At 47.1% G+C, this 21,922-nt stretch overlaps 1 protein-coding gene across 1 annotated transcript; it reads right to left on the reverse strand.

Moving 5' to 3' along the window:
* Positions 1 to 17,777: 17,777 nt before the first annotated feature.
* LOC147867086 (phosphoenolpyruvate carboxykinase (ATP) 1-like) lies at positions 17,778 to 21,039 on the reverse strand. The gene is made up of 9 exons (XM_087315995.1): positions 20,955 to 21,039; positions 20,596 to 20,696; positions 19,838 to 20,139; positions 19,411 to 19,584; positions 19,168 to 19,233; positions 18,877 to 19,055; positions 18,585 to 18,754; positions 18,240 to 18,408; positions 17,778 to 18,043 (listed from the first exon to the last, which is right to left on the reverse strand). Exons 1-9 carry the CDS (start codon positions 21,018 to 21,020, stop codon positions 17,900 to 17,902), a joined length of 1,371 nt encoding a protein of 456 aa, XP_087172121.1. The 5' UTR covers positions 21,021 to 21,039; the 3' UTR covers positions 17,778 to 17,899.
* Positions 21,040 to 21,922: the final 883 nt, after the last annotated feature.

Genomic DNA, 21,922 nt, shown 5'->3' on the forward strand with positions numbered 1-21,922 from the left:
AGGGGCAAATGGGTCAACGGATTCCGATTGAAGCCATATAGAGGACCAATGCCCAAGAACCCATTTGAGCAAAGGACTGACGCCGGTGAGGAAACAACAACCTGTGAGGGGAACGGCAACCACCAAGACGGAGGAGACGGCAAGCCGGTAACAAGGGAGAATGAGGCGACGGCAAACCGTAATGAGGCCGGTAAGGGTCCGATAGGACCAATGGAAAACTAACCTAACACCACATTAAAAAAATTAAATAAAAAAAAGAAAAGAAAAGAAAAGAAAAGAAAAAGCAAAGTAATCATGCAAAAGCGAGGTATGAGAGAGAGCGAGGAGCGAAAAGGTACGTAGTGGGCATTTAAGCGCCACCACAGGACATAATGCTATTTTAGTACACGACGTGCACACACTCGAAAAAGGCACCAATGAGCACAGAGAAAAACCACTGCGCGTGGAGACCCTCTACTTTCGTGAACCCAGGAGCATAGAAGCACCAAGGCGCTGGAAGATCATCAGACGAGAACCTACGCACAGATAACCCCCGCCTTCTGAACTCTCTCTCTCTCACTCTCACTCTCATCACCAGCCAACCTCGCCACCACAATCCGACCTCGACACAGATATGGACCCGCAAACGCTGTCGGAAGCCGCTAAGAAATGGCTAAAGCAACACAGGCTCGAGGGCTTCTTGACGATTATGGAGGTACCGCCACACAAAGAAGCCGACAAGGTGATCAAAGAAATCGACACAGAGGTCATAACGGATGAGGCGATCCGTGCGTTAACAGGCCTTCCGGAGGGAGGCATATTCACGATTGACAATCCAACCTCGGAGCAACTCATCAAGTATTTTGGTGAGTACTCCCTAGCCAGCAAGGGCTACCGGACACAGGGCGGCGTAGATATGCTGTTCCGCGAGATTGCCCGTGTGCTCCACGAATACAGCCATGTGTACCCCAGACCCCCTATCATGCCGCAGAACCGAACAAGGATGATCATCGCCACCTATGAAGGGATCAAGGTGGATTGGCTGGTATTGATCGCAGACGGTTTGTGTGCGGCGATCGAGATCGTCAGAGGAAAAGACGACAAAGAAGGCCGAGAAGGACGAAGGATATGGCACGCAGTAACGCAGTGGCTCACCTTGCTTGTGCCACCAGTCCAGCCCGTCTAGCCCAAGAAGCGGGGAAGAGTGGCGGACGACACCCCAAAGAAGGCTTCCAAAAGACAACAGTTGTTGGCCTCTAAGGCCACTAAGGGGAAGGTGGCGGACGCGGAACAGGCAGGAAAGGAGAGCGCCAGCCGGAAGCGGCCAACGGATGCGCAGGAGGATCTTGCTAAGTAACCTAATTAAGTCGGATTAATCGTTGAGTCTAATCCTGTTGCCGTAACACCCCTTTGGTGAAGTGTCTTCCGTAGACACCCTGTGTTAGGCCATTGTCCGGCCCTAAGAGTTAACATTGGTATTCGTGTTCCAGTCTCTGGTGAGGACCGCACATGGTCACTCACTCTAGCTATTGTTCGTGTTCCAGATCCCGAAGAGGACCGACATGGTCACTCATGCCTGCTATTGTTCATGTTCCAGTTCCCGTAGAGGACCACACATGGTCGCTCACACCCGTTGGTGTTCGTGTTCCAACTCTCGGCGAGGACCGACATGGTCTCTCATGCCTATTAATGTTCGTGTTCCATGTAAGGACCACACATGGTAACTCAAGCCCGTTGGTATTCGTATTCCACTTCCCGACGAGGACCACATGGTCGCTCACACCGTTCGTGTTTCCGATGAGAACCGCACATGGTCGCGCACATTCCGATTTCCGATGAGGGCCACACATGGTTACTCACGTCCCCTTGTGTTCCAGTTCTCAGTGCGGACCACACATGGTCGCTCACATTCTGATTCCCAGTGAGGGCCACACATGGTTGCTCATGCCCGCTCGTGTTCAAGTTCTCGATGAGGACTGCATGGTCGCTCACTTCTGTTCGTGTTTCCTCACTCTCGTTCATGTTCCAGTTCCCGGTGAGGACCGCATGGTCACTCACGCCCGTTCATGTTCCCAATGAGGACCTCACATGGTCGCTCACGTCCATTAGTGTTCGTGTTTCAAGTGAGGACAACACATGGTTTCTCATGCCCACCACTTCCCTTTCACCCCTACACCGTTGTCGCGTTGTTACGCGCGTGCGTGGAGAAAGGCGGGACCACGGGGGTCTTGGACTAGGGAGTAGAGGAGAAGGAATCGGACATGGAATGGAAGCTTTGCTCAAGAAGGAGAAGAATGAACAAGAGCTTAACTTGAACAAGAGGAAGATGGAGACAAGAAGATCAACAAGATATATTAAAACGAAATGAACGATTACAAAACGGTGGCCGCATTGGCCGCACCAAACTACTACTCAAAACCCTAACCCTAACCCTAACGCTCGACCTACGTGGTATACCTCGCACACTCAAAATAGGCAACCCCCACAATGGTGCCTTCTCTCTCCTTTTATAGCACAAGGAGGGAAGACCGCTTACAAAAGTGAGACTAAAATATCCCCTTTCATTCAAAGGGGATATTTGCCTTGATTTGGGGGAGGGTGAGATTGATGGCCCTTAACTCCCACCTCCTCACAAACAACTAGGTACCTATGTACCGCATAGTACCTCTCTCTCTCTCTCTCTCTCTCTCTCTCTCTCTCTCTCGCGTGGATGTGCGTACAACCTCATCACCTTTATACCTTTATTACTATTACAAATACATTATGTACGTGTGCAACGTTGCATATCGCTCTTTGGCTCTCTTTGCTCGGGTTTCCGCTTGTGGACGAAAATCTTCACGACATCCGCCCCCACCTAACCGCACATCCTCTAGTATGTGCCAAAACATAGGGGAGAAAACACGAGATTTTTGGCCACGACGACCGGCCGAGTCCTTAGCGTCCTCGTGGGCCCACCCGACTTTGTCTTCCACTTCGAGCAAGACCACCCTGTCCACACGAACCGCCGCCGCCTTCCGGCCCACCATCCTCGCCGAATGGTCTCGAACCGTCGGCGCCATCTGATCCGCCACACTCGACGACGTTCGCCGAGTCGTTGCCTCCACCCGATCCGCCACGTCCACCGTGGGTCCTTGAACCACCGACTACATCCGACCCGCCGTATCCGATGCCCGTGCTTTCCTCCCTGTTCGGTCCTCCCGAACGCCGTCGCCGACCCGGTTGCTCTTCCTTTGTCCGCCTCGTATATCCTCCGGATGCGCTCCCGGTCGCATGCCGGATTCCGCCCTTTGCGTGCCGCATACCTCGGCGTGCCGACTCTCTCCGCTCCGCGCTGGCCTTCCGTAGGCTTTCCCCGTATGTCGATGTTGCCTTCCGAATGCGTGCTCGTGCTTCGGTCCTTCGATGACCCATCACACATTTTTCGCTTTCCCCTTTTTCGCCGTGCTCTCTCGTAGTAGAGCGTATCGTCATCTCGACCTCCGTGTCGGTGTCCCTCGAGGCTCTCGTTATCGCCTCGACTCGACTTGCGCCCTCTTGGCCCGCTTGGCCTTGTATGCCTCCGGGAAGCCGTCGCGCTTTCTCTTCCCGGTGTATACCCCGTTGTTCTCCGCGCATCTCCTCCGTTTTCCTAGATACGACTCTCCGCTCATGCCGATCGCGCTCGGCCTATGTCGTCGAACTTGGTGTTTCGCTGTGCCGTCCTTCATCCCGCGCTTGCCTCTCGAAGGCTTGACCCGACCGTCATCGTCGGTCAATCGTTGTCGCCCATCCGCCGTATGCATGCTTGTGTCTTGGCCCTCCACCGGCCGTATTGCATGCGTCTCGTGTCGTGCTTCCACCGTAGACACGACCTCCGCGTCGGTCTCCAACTCCTCGCCGCCAACCACCGCTTCTTCGTTCTCCTTTCGATCTGCGACCGCCGATGCCTCACGGGTAGGTGTGGAGGGTTCCTCCCACTCTCGGTTCACCACCGAGTCCTCGCCTCTCAAAGGCTCAATCAGTCCACCGTTTCCGGTCACTCGTTGACGCTCTCTCGGATGCATGCTCGTTCTTGGGCCCTTCACCAACCGTAGTGCATGCTTCGTGTTACGCCCTTCATCCGTCGTAGACCCGACCTCCGCGTCGGCCACTTCTTCCTTTGTCACCGTAGCCCGTTCCGACCCGAGCTCGCCATCTTGGACCCGCTCGTCCATCATCTCATACCGGATACCCGCTCCGATAACTTTGTCTGCTTCGGCCTCCGACTCCTCGCCGCCACCCGTCGTCTCTCCGGTCTCACGTTGATCAGCAACCGCCGAAGTCTCTAGAATGGGTGTGGAAGGTCCCTCTCGCTCTCGGTCTTCTAGCAAGCCGTGATCACCGTGCCCACTAGGCCTCCTTCTCGCTCTCGCAGGCTCCCACCGTAACCGTACCCGGCCGGCTACGAATCGACCAAACAATCCCGGTCTTGCCGGCTTCCTTCGGTTCGTGCCCGGTTAACCGGCCCCCGCTTCACCCTTCTTCCGCTCCACCTCCTGGTCGGGTCGGATTACCGATCGGCTCATCTTTCGGTCGGGTCGGTTCCCGACTCGCTCCTCGATGCCGCTTTGGACCTCTCCTTCGGTCTTTTCGCGCGTGCCCACTCTGGGCCTCTCATCCTCACGGCCACCGCCCATCTCCCCGGTCTTATGTCCGCAATCGGGCGAAACCGCCGAAGTCTCCGGCCCCGGTGTTGAGGGATCTCGCCTCCGTTCGCTACAAACCTCCTCTTCGTCATTTCGGTTGCCCGCCTTGCCGCCGCCACCGTCCGTCTCTCTAGGTCTCACACCGGCTCTCAGGCCGGTTGCCAGAGTCTCTAGGACCGGTGTGTGGAAGGTCGCGGCACCGTCGCTCGTCTCCTCTTTTTCCTCGATTTCGCAAGCCTCGAGTATGCCCGCGAAATCCTCGTAGAACGTTTCGGGCAACCGCGTCCCGAAACTTTCGCCCACTCTCGAAGTGGCGTCCATTGCTCCGTAGATATTGGCCTCATCCATGGCCGTCCTCTTTCCACAAGTCGAGAGGGTCGCTCGCTCCGCACCCTCTCCCACATCGTCGTCGTGGTCGTCCGCCTTGCCGCCGCCACCGTTCTTTACCCTAGGTCTCACGCGGGCACTCGGGCCGGCCGCCGGGGTCTCTTGAACCGGTGCGTGTAAGGTAGCAACGCCACCGCTTATCGATGCTATGCCCGTAGCCACCTCCATTCGGACATCGTCGTCTGTGGCTACCCCGCCTCCGTATATGCAAGCATCAATTATGCTTGCCGCCTCCTCTTCCACGGTCTCCTTACCGTTGTCTCGGTTGCCCGCCTTGCCGCCGCCACCGCCCGTCACTCTAGGTCTCACACCGGCTCTCGGGCCGGCCGCCGGAGTCTCTAGGCCCGGTGTGCGTAAGGTCGCGGCACCACCGCCCGTCTTCTCCCCGCTCGATGTTTCGGGCCGCCATGTCCCGAATCCGTAGTTACTGGCCTCCATGGCCGTCCATTCGCCGCAAGACGAGAGAGTCGCTCTTTTCGCATCCTCTCCCATGTCACCATCGTACGCTCTCCCGGCCTCCGTATAGGCCCCGTCTTCTACGTCTAGGGAGGCTTCTTCCTGCGCATCCTCCGATCGCCTCCGACCCGTCTCCATAACAAGCCCTTCTTCGGCTCCGATTTTCGCCTTCACAAGCTCGCATGCCTCCTGTATTAGCACCTCTAGGTCGAGCTCCTCCGAACCGTTTTGCGTTGAGCTCTCTTCCGGCGGTAGTGCGTACCCACTCACCGCTCTCTCTTCTCCGCCACTCGCGGGCCGTGTTGTGGCCGACCGCCTCACATCATGTTGCCGGCACACCCACCGATCGAACTCATGTCGACCTCTTCCTTCCGGTTCCGTGTACCCGTACGCCTCCAATAGGGCTCCCTCAAAGGACACCCACGACTCATGAGCTTCTCGTAGCTCCTTGACCTCCTTGTGCACCGATACGGCCGCCACTCGAGGAAAATACTCTAGCCGCATCGCCTCGTCTACGCCCCCTTTCGCCATCTCGGCCTTGTAGGCTCCCAAAAATTTTGGAACCTCATTCCCATTGAACCGGCCGACTCGATCGACCACCCTTTCGACGGCTTGTTGAGCCGCATCTCGCTTCGCCATCTTCCGTCTGGCTTCCATCACGATTTTTGCCATCATCGAAAAGCTTGCTCTCGAAAAGCTTAGCGAACTTCGAGGCTTTATAAAGTAATTATACACTCAAAGCTACAAGCCCTATTTACCAAAGACGGAAGAAATGGACCCGAACTAACCCTATTTGCCAAAGATTTGAGTGTATAATTACTTTATAAAGTGTAATTTTTTGGACATGGGGGTAGTTTGGTAAATTTGGTACTTCCAGGGGTATTCTAGTAAATAGACGAACTTCCAGGGGTATCCTGGTACTTTTCCCTTTTTATTACATGCCAGACATCTTTCACCCCCATTCGACCCATCAGCAAATCCCATGCAACTAGCTCAGCCCCCTACACCACCATTGGCATACCCCCCACCTTGTCCTCTTTGTACAAAGTCATGTTAAAATCCCCAGCAAGGATCCATGCATGTGCAATCGGTAGGCCATCGACCAATTGCCTCAAAAAAAAAGGGCCCAGTTCTTTGACGAATTGGGTGCATACACATTTATTATGCCAATTGTACATTGGGACCATCTAATAGTCACATAAATGGCACGTCCCTCCACTATGGTGTCCTGTCCCACCACAACGACATCTGAAGACTTCCTTATAGATGTACAAACACCCCCTTTCCTACCGTGCTCACCTTGAGTTGGGAACCAGAACATCCGCCAATCCCCCTCAAGAGGATTGCCAATATTCAAGCTCTTGTTCGCACTTAGATGGTGCTCTTGCAACAACAATATATCCGGGCCCCCCTTGAAACTTGGGGATTTGAACACCTGTCGGAAGTTCTTCCTCTCCAACATACATTTGTTACCCCTTAGACCTTGTATGTTCCACGTGAGTAATTTCATGAAAACATGAGTGAAGTCTCCCATGACGGACATAACCCCTCCCCTTGAGTCCACGCCCAACCACCCTTACTGAGCCTCTCCCATGCCAACACAACATCCTGCCGCATTACATCCTCCATTTCCTCCTCATGGAAGTGCAACACCTCATCGAGGGAGTCTACCCTCTCTTCTATGCTTAGTAGCAACTGTTTTTTAATGCATGAGTCATTGACCCTCCCACAGATCATTTTAGCATTCATCCACATCACTCTACAGTTATCTCCATTTGAAGTGATGGGCAAATTGTTAAAGTACTTGTTCGCCCTACTGGTTATGGAACTCGAGATCCATTCCATGTTATTGGCTGAAATCTCCAGGTCTGCCAGGTCAAAGGATAAACAAGCATTTGGCAACTTGTTGCGTTCATTGACAACCACATAAACCCTCAGCCCCAGCCCTTCCTCATGACATAAGTCAATCAATCTCTTGAGAGCCTGTTGGCTAAACCTGCACCCCTTGTCGAACCTATCCCTTACTGCTCTTTTGGACTGAACAAATTTGACTAGAACTGGAGAATCTACGCCTAAAGTTACTTGTCTTGTCTCATGCAACTTCTGAGTTTTGGAACTAATTGGTGAGCTTTCTTGACCCCTCCTAGTGCGTAACCACTCTTTCACCGCTCTCAGTCTGATACTTCCACTCTTACCAAGCAAGGCATCATGTGTGCACACTACCACCTCTTCAACATTATTTGAACTTTGATCCTGTAATAGATCCTCCTCTTCCAGCAATGCCTCAAAGTTATTCCTCAACCTTACATGAGGCATAGTTGTGTTTCCTTCTTGCTGCAAGCGACTTTTTCGTCCCAAAACCAGAGTCCAAGAGTATGTATTAGCCTTCTCCTTCACTACCCTAATTATGGGTGGGGGGTGGAGCTGATCTTGGCTCCACACCCCACCCACTCCCATTACCATTGATATTCCTAGGGCATTCCTTAGCAATGTGGCCCTCCTTTTTACAATAAAAACATTGGCCATGTAAGCCCTCGTATTCCACTGCCACATCTATCAATCATGCTTCTACATCATGAACCTTGATTATAGGGGGGAGTTTGGACGAACTTTGCACAAGCACTCTAACATTAGGGCAGTCCCTGACTCTATCTACCATCGTTTCCTTTGAGGGGCAGAATATGCCAATCTTATCCCCAATCTTTGGAATCAAGGGGTATAATTGTCGAGGCAGATTTGGGAATATCATAGAAATCACCCGAGGGTTTCCAATTTTCTTGTCTTCCTCCATAGCATTGAAGTTAGCATGCCACTCCAACAAAAGAGCTCTTCCATATTTGAGCTCTACAAATTTCATATCCACAATCCGTTGTTGTGAAGATTTCCGGCTTTGGTGTGAAACCAGGATGGAATGGGCAAGGCGGCAATGTGCAACATGTGCACATGTATAGTAGGAAAATGGTGTATAGAATAAGGGGGAGAATTTATCCCACATTGTAACATCCCTCCCTCTTTGGGCTATAAAAGGAAGGGAATGGTCTCTTTTGAAGGGGTTGCCTATTTTGAGTGAGAGAGGTATACCACTTAGGTCGAGGGTTTCTATTTCGGTTTTAGGGTTTTATCTAGGGTTTTACTATTCTTCTTCTTCTTCATACCATTTTGGGTTTAGGGTTTCTTCTGTCGAATGCATGTATATAATGGACGTATTCACACTATCTCGTATTTGGCCATTCTTGTAATTAGCATAAAGGGTAGTTGCCCTAAGTCGGTCACTATATATAGTGACCTTGTAACCTCTTTGTGAGGTTGGCTGTTGTATTGTTGCTTTGTGTAATATAAAGTCTTTTGTGTCTCTCTCTCTCTCTCTCTCTCTGTGCAACGACCTACATTCTGTCATACACAGGGAATAAACAGGAATCGAGTGCTTCAAGATCTTCCGCACAGACGACATTGCTTACAACATCTGGTATCAGAGCGAAGGTTCAGCCGTCATCACCGCCTGCACAGCATTCGGTTCTTCACCTCATCTCGGCCTGCACAGTATCCGTGTCATTCGAAGAAATAGAGAAGAAGAACATAAACGAGGTTTGCACCTCATTGCGTTAGATCCTCTTGCTTGGAGTAAGCCCACAGGTTGTACTCCGTTCCGTGTGATCGTAACCGCTCGAGGTGAAATCCCCTTGTGCAACTTTGACACGATCGTGCTCCATTCGGTTAAACGGCATTCGAGGAGGTCATCAAACGCCGCTCGTTGTAACCACTCGGTGCAGATCGGTCTCAAGACAACAACCCTAAATTCGTGCTTCATCCGGCTGATCGACATTCGAGAGGATCAGTTGGATCTGTCTCTCTCGTCGCTGCAGTCAACCGAAGCAGAATCGGTCCAGATAATCGGTTTCAATAATCGGTATTCGGCACATATATCCGAAGCGAACCGGGCTCACTCCGACTCGGCAACATTCGGGAAGACCAGTCGGCTCTGTCCCTCAAGTTACCGGAGTCAATTCGAGCAAGTTCCGAAGCCGAACCGACTCGGGTTCAAATCCGACTAGAACGATATCGGGTGAGCCAACCGGCTGCACTCCAACAAGGTTCGCAGTCAACTCTGAACCGAGCTTCGTCAACCGAAACCGAATTTGATGGCATCAACATCAGGCTCGTCAGAAATGAGTCTACGAAAGTTCGATGGATCGAACTTCAACTTCTGGAAGGAACAAATGCAGGACTATCTCATAGTCAAGGGGCAAATCGACCCCATCGAACATGAAGAACCTCCAGAAGGATACAAACCAATTGAGTGGCAGAAGCTGGACAGAATCGTCCGCGCCACGATTCGGATGCACCTATCGGAATCGGTATACTTCACGGTGCAATCGTGTACGACAGCATTCGAACTGTGGAAAACACTGTCGGACACTTACGAAAAGAAGGTCGCCGCAACGAAGATGTTTCTGATCCGGCGCCTCTACAACTTGCGGATGAAAGAATCCGACTCGGTCCAAGCACACCTCAATGAGTACGAAAGCATAAGCTCCCAAATCTCGTCACAGGGGACGGCAATCGAGGATGAACTCAGAGCAATGATACTCATGAGCAGCCTTCCCCCATCATGGGAAACTTTCGTCACAACCGTGTGCAACGCGTCAACCACGGCTGTTAAATACTCCGAAGTCACGAGCGCAATCCTGACCGAAGCAGCTCGGAGAAAGTCTTTCGCCAAAGACTCAACAGACGACGCTTACGTAGTACAAGGTTCGACAGACCGATCGAACATACGAGGAAGAGATTCCTCACGACCGCCGAACAATCAGCGAAGACGGAGCCAGTCACGGGACAACCGAATCTGCAACTATTGCAAGAAACCCGGACACATCAAAGCCGACTGCCGCGCACTCAAAAACAAGAACAACAAGAAGAGTGGCCGGCATGAGGAGATCAACTACGTCAGCTTCTCAGCTGATGTGCTACCAGAAGACCCGAACATACTATCAATCGAAAATCCAGTTGGCTCAGAAGTTCTGCTCACGACTGAAGAATCGAGCACATGGCTCTTGGATTCGGGCGCGTCATTTCACGTGACTCCTCATCGATCCCAATTTCGGCAATATACGATCCGTCACTCCGACTCAGTTCGGGTCGGCAACTCACAACACTGTGACATCATCGGAATCGGCACAGTAGAGCTCAACCTTGCAGGTGGCTCTACACTTGTACTCCACAATGTCCGACATGTACCCGAGCTCTCAAGGCCATTGATCTCAGTCGGACAACTAGATGAAGACGGCATTCGTGCCGGTTTCTCTTCGGGAGGGTGGACACTCCACAGGGGGAACCTCCTGCTTGCTAGAGGACCCAAGATACACTCACTGTATCCGTTACATGTTACGCTCAGAGAGGGTAACCTGTTTTTGGTGGATATTCCTGTGTCATCACTATGGCACCGACGATTGGGACACCTCAGCAAGGCCGGCATCACGCATCTATCTAGAGCCGGATACATCCCCAAACTCTCCTTCTCCGACCATCAATTCTGCGAGCATTGCCAGTATGGCAAACAAGCCGCCGCATCACACCCGACATCAGCACCAAGAGAAACGAGACCTCTCGACTTGGTCCACTCGGACGTCTGCGGCCCAATGCCGCATCAATCTCTAGGCGGTGCATCTTACTTCGTCACTTTCATTGACGACTCGACTCGAAAGGTGTGGGCGTATCCAATTCGCACCAAAGATCGTGTCTTCTCGATCTTTTCAGATTGGCTCGCTATGGTGGAAAATCAAACCGACCGAAAGCTGAAATGCTTTCGGACAGACAATGGGGGAGAGTTCAAATCCGAAGAATTCGTCAAATTCTGCCGACAACGCGGCATTCGACGTGAATTTACGGCACCACACAGTCCGGAGCAAAACGGGATTGCCGAACGCATGAATCGGACAATCCAAGAACGGATAGTTTCCATGCTCCAACACTCCGGACTGTCGGATGGCTTCTGGGCAGAGGCTCTACTCACGGCAGTACACATAATCAATATGTCGCCAAGTAGACCTCTAGGACTTCAAATTCCTCAGGAACTATGGATCGGCAGCAAGCCGAATTACGACAAGCTGAGGATCTTCGGATGCGAGGCGTACGCCCTCATTCCGAAAGATGATCGCCGAAAACTTGCACCTCGGTCCAGGAAATGCATTTTCCTTGGATATGGATCCGACGGCGAAATGGGATACCGACTCTGGGACCCCGAACGCAGACAAATCGTTCGAAGTTCGGACGTTGTGTTCAACGAGTCGGCTATGAATCCATCAGTCGAAAAACCGATCGAAGTCCGAAGGGTAACATTTTCCGATGTGCCGACCCTTCAAGAAGGCCCCGCTCTCAACACACGGTCAGCTCCACGGGTAGCTGAACCTTACACTACCGACTCGGACAACTCCGACTCGGCACAGCAGACCAATCCGCTTTCGGACCATCCGACCACGATACCCGATGCGACCAGTCCAATCATGCCTCGACGATCCGAGAGACTGTCGCAACCTCCGGAGAGGTATTCTCCTGGAATTTTCTTCACCGACGCCGGCGAACCGACGTCTTACGAAGAGGCATCGACATCTGTCGATTCAGCCACCTGGCATCTGGCGATGGAGTCGGAAATGCACTCCATTCGGGCAAACAAGACTTGGGATCTGGTCGAATTACCTAGGAACCGACGTGCTCTTCCTTGCAAGTGGGTTTATCGACTAAAAGAGACGTCAGATTCGACCACCCCAAAGTACAAGGCCAGATTAGTTGCGAAGGGCTTCCGACAAGAATATGGCGTCGACTTCGACGAGATTTTTTCACCAGTGGTGAAAATGACAACCCTTCGTTTCCTACTCGGCGTCGTGGCAGCCGACAACTTGGAGCTGATTCAGCTAGATGTCAAAACAGCCTTCCTCCATGGTGATCTCGAGGAGGAAATTTATATGGAGCAGCCCAAAGGCTTCGTGGCCACCGGCCAAGAACATCTAGTCTGCCGACTCAGGAAGAGTCTATACGGCCTCAAACAGGCACCGCGACAATGGTACAAGAAGTTCGACGACTTCATCCAATCGATCGGCTTCTCCAAAAGCGATGAGGACCATTGTCTCTTCACCAACACAGCTCAAGATGGTTCACCCATCTTCCTCATCATTTACGTGGACGACATGCTAATTTCTGGACGCCACGCGGGCGAACTTGCCGATCTCGTTCGGCAACTGCGGTTGAAGTTTGCCATGAAGGACCTCGGTCCGGCACGACACATCCTTGGCATGAAGATCAGTCGGCATCGCGATAAACGACATCTTTTTTTGTCTCAGACCGACTATATCGGACGTGTCTTGGAACGCTTCAACATGCAATCAGCCAAATCTGCTTCAACCCCGCTCCCCATGAATCTTCGGCTCTCTCAGCGAGACTGCCCGACATCCGGCCCGGAGGGGGAAGATATGAAGTCGGTACCGTATGCACCGGCAGTCGGCTCCCTTATGTACCTGATGGTCGCGACACGGCCTGATATTTCTCACGCCGTAGGAGTCGTTAGCAGATTTATGCACAACCCTGGCCGATCGCATTGGAACGCAGTCAAGCATGTGTTCAGATATCTGGTTGGCACAAAAGACCATGGCATTCTTTTCGGTCCGAACCGAACCTCAGGCGTAGTCGGTTACACCGACTCGGACTTCGCCGGCTGTATAGACAGTCGGAAATCAACAACCGGATACTGCTTCAAATTCGGCAATGGAGCAATCTCGTGGAAGTCGAAACTTCAGGAGTGCACAGCGACCTCAACGACCGAAGCAGAATATGTAGCCGCGTCCGACGCAGCAAAAGAAGCTTTGTGGCTCGGTCGGCTGGCGCACACGTTTCGACAAGTCGAACATGACTCGGCTCCAGTTATCTACAGCGACAGTCAAGGTGCTGTTGCCTTGTCAAAAAATCCGGTTCACCACAACGCCTCCAAACATATCGACGTTCGATATCACTTCGTTCGGGACTGCGTCATCTCAGGGAAAATCGGTCTAGAGAAAATATCCACAACCGACAATGTCGCAGATGGAATGACCAAGTGTCTCTCGGCAGACCGTTTTCGGTCTCTTCGGCATCAGATGGGCGTAACGACAAACCAGTCCGGTTAGAGCCGGACACAGAGCAGGATGGTTCCCGACAACCGACATCAGTTCCTTAATGATCGGCTTCAACTGTTCCGACCCGACCAGTTTCGGTCTTCTGTCTTCGGATCCTGCCGACTCGAACAAAGCTGATATGTCCGAGAACATAAGTCTATACCTGTAATCTTAGATAACCCATGTATACGCCCATTACGGGGGAGTGTCGAATGCATGTATATAATGGACGTATTCACACTATCTCGTATTTGGCCATTCTTGTAATTAGCATAAAGGGTAGTTGCCCTAAGTCGGTCACTATATATAGTGACCTTGTAACCTCTTTGTGAGGTTGGCTGTTGTATTGTTGCTTTGTGTAATATAAAGTCTTTTGTGTCTCTCTCTCTCTCTCTCTCTCTGTGCAACGACCTACATTCTGTCATACACAGGGAATAAACAGGAATCGAGTGCTTCAAGATCTTCCGCACAGACGACATTGCTTACAACATCTTCTTCATCATCTTCTTTACTTTACTTATCCGAATAGGGTTTTCTTGTAGTCGTTTTGGTGTGGCCTATGCGGCCATGGTTGTAATCGTTCGTGGAGTCTTAATATAACTTGTTGTGTATCTTGCCTCCATCTATCTTCTTGTTCCATCCATTCTATGTTTACGTCCTATTCTTTCTGCTCTCCTCTCGAGTTAAGCTTCCATTCCCCCTCTACTCCCTAGTCCAAGACCCCCGCGGTCCCGCCTAAGATCTTACACATACTCGCGGAATACCGAGACACCGTGATACATCACCCCCCTCGACCACTTCAACATGGAAGAAATTTTGACCCATATTGTGCACATTTAGTATTTGCAGACCCTGATCCATAAGAGCTACTTGTAGCATGTCACGAATCATACCTCTATTAGGTCTACCACCAAGTAGCTTATAAATGAACGAGCATTTCCTTAAACTTTCAATCTCTGCCTTAGAAGCACCTTTTATTTAGAAAATATAACAAATATAAGTCTATACAAAATGTAAAGTTATGAGAGAAGCATTGTGAAAAGATATATGCATTGACTCATTGACCATGAACTAATGGTACGACAATTGGATGTAATTGATTTTACACTCTTTTATAGTCATCCATGTGTTAAAAACAATTTCCCATGGATTATGAAGCTATAACATAAGGCATAAGGAACATCCTTTGTGTTTGCTTAGATCACTAATACTACATTTTATACCTAATTAGTTATCTCTATATAACAATAGCTTAAATATTTTCTAACTTAAACTCTAAAACTCTTTTCTAGTGTGGATCTCTCATTGCCTCCTTCGTAGAGCTTGGACCCTTATCTAATATAACATCCACGATGAGTGCAAGTTCAGAGAACTAACATGCATGCTCATCTACCTTGATCTTTTGAGAAGTAAGATTTTCTCTTCTCTTCGTACAATGTTTGGAAAGTTGATCCTTCCATTGAGGTAGTTGCAATCCATCTTCAATTGGATTGAATTGCTTGAGGTTCATTGGACCCCTAGCTTGATCAACATATAATTTGGGTTCCACCTCTCACACTTGTTCCATCTTTTGAGATGGTTCATGGTAGATCTTCCATTTGAGATAAATGGACCTTTACCAAAATCGACATCTCGACTTACTAGTTGAATCATAGAGACCAATGGCCTCGACTCTAGGCTACATCCAACAGTGTGTCTATCGATCTTGGTTTTAGGGTTTATCTTAAACTTAAGCACATACACACAATGCTAGGGACATAATTGAGAACAAGATAGAGTGGAAGAAATAGAATAAAAATAAGAGAAAAATAAAATAATAATGTAATTATATTAGCAAAAATAATAAGATTATAAGAATATGCTTGACTAATATTGACTAAAATAATTTAAGCTTTATATAAACAGATAACCTATTGGATAAAGCTTTGATATATACATTTCCAAAATTTGCTATGGGGTATAAAAATGAGTAGGAAAATTGTTTGTTTCCGATGGTTGTTGGTTCATAAAGCTATACCAGTTAATGGGTGGCGAAAAGGAAATGTAGACAAAATGTGCCCTTTTAGTACGGATTTAATAGAGAATGTTAAACATTGTTTGTGGAGTTGTGGTTTTGCTATGGACATATGGAAATGAATCATAAAATTATTAACTCCAGTATATCCTAGAGTAGTGTATACATGGGGAGCGGTATTACGGGTGGTGGTACATGATAAACCTATGGTATATGAACAGGAGGAGGTTGCGGATCCTATTGTGATGAGATAGGGTTTAATGGAAAACAATTTGATACCTTTGAATCCACAAATACAAACTGATAAACCTCAAATATGGCAACTGGTAGTAGTATTACAATTTGGTATATTTGGAAGGCTCGATGTTTGTAGGTATTTCAAAGTGTGACTGAAAGACCTGCCGAAATAATTTCAGGAATTTGGATAGAGATTGTGCATAACCTCAGAGGTTTATTGGACAATATAAAAGGTAATACACACCATGCGGAGCTTAAGCATTTGGAGTTTCATGCCATATGGGACATACGTATATTTTATAGACGATTTTTTGATAAGGTGGAGTGGTTTTACTCAACACCAAAATATTTATTTCAGGACAACAATGTTAACTTGCTTAACCTAGAGGCTAGAAATAACTGTGTAATTCCAGTCCGTTGAACATACATTGAGCAAGCTCAACAATGTTCTAATGCTAATGTTTTACTGTACTTTGTTTGGTTGCCGAGTGTATATAGTCCTTAATTACCATTGTATTCCTTTCGATGATGTATACTAAAACTAATTTGAAAGAAATTCTCTTCCACAAATTAGGTTGACGACATTTCACTTTCAATATCAAATTTAATAAACACAATTTTTTTATATATAATTCAATATGAATAGGTTTGTATCGAAATAATGTACCCATTAATACAAAGATGTGATGTCACAAAAAAGATATAAATGATCTTATGTTAATTCATTACATAAAAAAATAGTCATTACTTGAAATACAAATGCTCAAATCTAAACTTAAACATGGTTTTAGACATATTCAGTATATTTATCTAGTTTTTTACCGACAACAAAGAGGTGGAATTAACATTATCCTTAATAAGAGAGGTGGAACTAATATTATCCTTAATAAGAATGGACGTAATATTGGGATTTTCCTCCAAACTCCAATTCAAAGATAGTGATTGGTGTGGCTTGATGAGAAAGCTATAACATACATTGTGCGTGGTAAAGCCCTACATGAATTTGGTTAGAAATGACTTTTGGTCATTCCCTTAGGGTTGTGAAATGCTCATAATTTTCAACACAAAGAAATATGGAACTATAAATTATAAGATCATAAATCATCTCTAAAAACACTATTTATAACTAGATTAGCTCAAAACAATTTCTTATGAAATCTCAAAATTCAGTTAAGAGTTCATGAAAAGTTTGGCTACCTTGTAAGTAGATGTTGCATCAAATGAGGCATTTAGGCATTTCCAATGTTCCAAAGTGATGTGTTGTCGAGAAATGGAAAAGAGATTTTTGTTAAGAAACTCTAGACTTGATTTCTTGACAAAATGTCATAACCCTTACACCATAACTCCAAATTGAGCTAATAGACTTGCCCTCAATTCCCATCACTAAGATATTTCAAATGAAAGGTCATATATTATAATTTGTAAGGTTATGCTGACATCAGTTAAAACCATCAGCCATCCTCTAATGAAGAGTTAAAAGTGTCAACATTAACTCTCGTATAATGTCCAAATTTAGATCAATTGGCAAACAATTAACAAACAAAATGACCAGAGCAGATGGTGTTGACAAGACGATGACAATATTTTTACATCCTAAAGTGGCTAGAAGTGTAACCTATGGGAGACCATTAAATGGTTGGACATAAATATAGAGAGGGAGAGCACAATGATCTCACAAAAGGCATAGATTTTGGAAGGGTCAAAGAAGCATGCTAACAAAAACAAGGTTCTTATTTTATGCCCCCAAGGATATGCCAAAATATAATAATACATATCCTCTTTATGTGGAAGCTCAACATTCAAGCATATGAAGAATGAATGATGATGCAAGGAAACTCTCTAGCTAAAACTTATAGCAAGACACACAACATATCGTTTTTCATCGAGCAGAACACAAGCATAATTTGTTGTCCATCGATAAGAACACTTAAACATAATCTAGTAGATGCTAATAGTGATGAGAGCATCATTAATATAGCAATCTCCCTTAAGTCCTTCCCTTTTGAGCTTCAAAGAGTAGTTTAAACTTTAGGACCAGCACTTGCTATCTCACGTGTGAGTGCATTGTCATCTCCAATCTGATAATCAAGGAAGCTCTCAAAGTTGTTCACAAAAAGTCCGGCTAGCTTCTCCAGAGTATCTCGATAGGCTTTTTGGTCTTCCCACTAGACAAAAAAATGTCCAAAAGGAAACAAACAAGGTGGTCGCTCAAAATGAGAAAATATGAATCTTATGTATCACCGAGGTACAATGCAAGATTTGTTTTGTGAGTTAATTGAACACAACAGTGCAACACATAAGATAGTGTAAGAAAAACCACGACCATCTAGATAAGGTTATAAGTCCTTTTATTTCCTTTACCATGTTCTCGGGGTGAAGGATATCGGAAGGGACGCCGTTCACTTTGTCGGGGATTTGGAGTCCAAACACAGGTGTCTCCGTGTAGTTTGCATCGAGAAGCGAGCCATTGTGAATCGCGTCGATAATCTTCCGAGTATATTCAAGTTTCATCCTTTTCCCAACTCCATAACTACATTTTAACAAGCCCATCCTCACATCATTATTATTAGCATTACTTTTCTTCTTCTTCTTCTTTTTAGCATGACAAAGAAAGTCACATGAGAAAAAGCTAGTGATAGATTGGTCATGTAATAACATGGGTATGGAAATCTAGATCAATCAAGGAGTATAGTTTTGTAGTTGTACCTGCCACCCGACCATCCGGTGTTCACGAGCCAAGCGGTTGCGCCGTGGGTTTGCATCTTCTCGGCGAGCATTGTAGCGTACCTAGTCGGATGCATCATTATGAATGCGGCTCCGAAGCATGCCGAGAACGTGGCTTGCGGCTCTTTGATCCCGTCTTCGGTCCCTGCAACCTGACAATCAAAATGACAGGCACCCACGAAACATGTCAATTAATGAAACCCTAAACCCCAAACCCTTTACTCCTGGGGCTGAACTGATTGAATTCTAGAGATTGGGGGGAGAGATTGTGTACCAGAGCTGTATATCCACTTATGAAATGATACATGGTTTGTGCCAGTGTCAACTTGCTAACCGGAGGCAGCACTCCGAACGCGTCACATGCGAGCAATATCACATTCTTCGGGTGAGGGCCGACACATGGGATTCTCGCGTTCGGGATGTATTCGATCGGGTAAGATGCTCTCGTATTCTCTATGTCCACCCAAGACAACTTGAGTAAGTGAAATACTAATTCATGATCAAGACCAAGACCAAGACCAAGACACATCAAGATGTATATAATGCTTTTCTTCGAATTTTATACCTGTCACCGATTTATCGAAATAATCCACCTCTCGGGTATGCTTGTCGAAAACAACATTCTCCAATACTGTCCATCGTGATGCAAGACCCCAAAGTTTTTAATTTAGTCGGATTACTACTACGAGTAGTACTAGATCATCAGCATTTGAAGCGATGCGAGACTATAATCACATGATGATTGATCTTTGGGGTGGGGGAAGGAATTCATTAATTCTGCAAAGATGGAATGAATGATTTTACTTACCAGTTCCGAACTTGATTGCATTCCAAATCTCGGGCTCGGTCTTGGGAGAGAGGTCAATGCACTTTGCGTAGCATCCTCCTTCGATATTAGCGACTCCATTGTCGCTCCAACAGTGCTCATCATCGCCGATGAGGAGACGGTTCGGATCAGTCGACAATGTGGTCTTTCCGGTGCCTAAGATCATGTCAAATAAGTAGATTCAAAAAATCATAGACCATATGCTATATAGAACCCAAATTTATAGTGAGCAAAATCTCTCAATAATGTGTCCACATTGCAATCGAATTTGGGTCATGCCAAGGGAATATATATATATATATCAAACTTCCTTTCGAGATGTCCGGTGACCATGACCAATGACCAATGACCAATGACCATGACCATGACCATGACCATGACCATGACTATATATACACAATGTCCGAACCTGATAATCCGAAAAACAAGGCGACATCCCCGGCTTGAATGCCCATATTGCAGCCCGAATGGAGGGACAGGATCCCCTTCTTGGGCATCAAGTAGTGCATGACACTGAAGAGGCCCTTCTTCATCTCCCCCGCGTATTGCGTCCCGAGAATGACCATCTCTTTGCGCCTCAGGTTTAGGTCAATGCTAGTCGACGATGTCATGTAATGCGTGTATCGGTTGCACGGGAAGCTCCCGGCATTGTAAATCGTGAAGTCGGGGGTCCCGAACTCCGCGAGCTCTTCTTGGCTTGGCCGGATACACCTGCGTGAATCGATCCCGGGGGGGTGGGTGCCCACCCATAAAAACATATATATCTATATGTATAGCTTCCAAGATCATAACATGTTTTGTAGCATATTAGCCATGTCATGATCATAAATCATCAACACATGAAGCACTCTACTAGGTAGGTACTCATTATCGCAAAAATCGATCTTCCAGCGCCACAATCTTAAACACCAATCAAGCAGCAATTCAACTAATGTATATGATTTCAACCCCCCTTCCCTTCCCGGCCCTCTCCACGATCGAACAACATTCATTCTTTAATGATGATGATGATGATTGTCACCATTAATATATATATATATATATATATACATATATATATACATATATATATTATATGTTAATCATGATGATTCTTTGTTGATGATAATGGTGATTGCCACCATTAATATATATATATATGTTAATTATGATGGTAATTCAGCTTACATGTTATACATGAAGAGTGAATGGTAGGCCCTGGCCGAGATGATTCTCACTTTGATTCGATGCTCCGCATCCCAGTTCAAAAACTGGTCATTCACATACACCTTCACATACATAGGGAAACAAAATTCACATGTTTAAGCAATATGCTATCAATCATTTAAATGAGACCGATGACTACCACTTACTCGGAAATCCTTTATCTTAACGGATTTTTCTACGATATTGTCGACTCCGAATTTCATAATTTGGGTTAATAATGCATGGGGGAGACTCCATTAGTTACAAAATTAAACAAAATGATGCTAATTATGCCAGGATTTTTCATATGAAATGAAAATTATGCAACTGAATTTTCTTACCTTCTCCATCGAGTTTAGGTAATCGACTGCTCTTTCTCGGTTAACCATGAATGTATGCTCATCCATCTCAATGTTTGGCGAACCTCTACAATCAATGATGGCATTATAATTCCAACAATTTACAACAATATATATACAGTTTATATGATATATATATATATATATATTGGAGGCTCCAATGAGTTATGCTAAATCATGGAGTAGTTGAACACTTACTTGCCCCACCACAAATCGCATTCCGAAGAGTCCTCCCGAACCACACGCTTATCTCTGGGAGATCGGCCTGTCTTGGCGCCCGAGAGGGTGGCGAGTGCCCCCGTAGAAGTCACGAATGACCCGCTCTCGTACTTGATCGCATGCTCATACAGCTCTGGCAGTTGGGTTTGTTTTTTTTTGTTGTTGTTTAATGGATTTGCAGAAAATTAAGACCATAACATGAGAATTAATCACCCAAAAGAAGAATGGGGCCAAATTAATCTGCTTTTTTAATGCTATTACTAGTAGTACAAGTACAAGAGCAGTCAAGTCACCTCCAGGAGAGAGATTGTAAAGCACATGAGTGAGCTTGAGAGAGCTGTCACTGAGGCTCGTCTTCATGAGCTCGGGTTTCCGGGGCGGAGGCGGAGGCGTGGGGGCCGCACCATTCACAATGCCGCTTCCACTGCCACGGCTCACCACCACCACTCGTGGTCCCATCTCTCTCGCGAGGGATGCGAGGGACGCGCTGGTGTGCCGGCCGACCATTGCGCGATGAATTTCAAAATCACACATAATGTATATTTAGATTATATTGGATTGGATTGGATTGGATTGGATTGGATTGGATTGGATTATATTAGATTACATTAGAGATTAGATTGGATTGGATTAGATTGGATTATATTAGATTGGATTGGATTGGATTGGATTAGAGATTAGATTGGATTAGATTAGATTAGATTAGATTAGATATTAGAATAGAGATTAGA

The sequence above is a fragment of the Azolla caroliniana genome, unplaced genomic scaffold (assembly GCF_043228905.1).
Source record: "Azolla caroliniana isolate FFs.n. ecotype wild unplaced genomic scaffold, voAzoCaro1.0.p SCAF_2, whole genome shotgun sequence".
NCBI classification, from domain to species: Eukaryota; Viridiplantae; Streptophyta; class Polypodiopsida; order Salviniales; family Salviniaceae; genus Azolla; species Azolla caroliniana.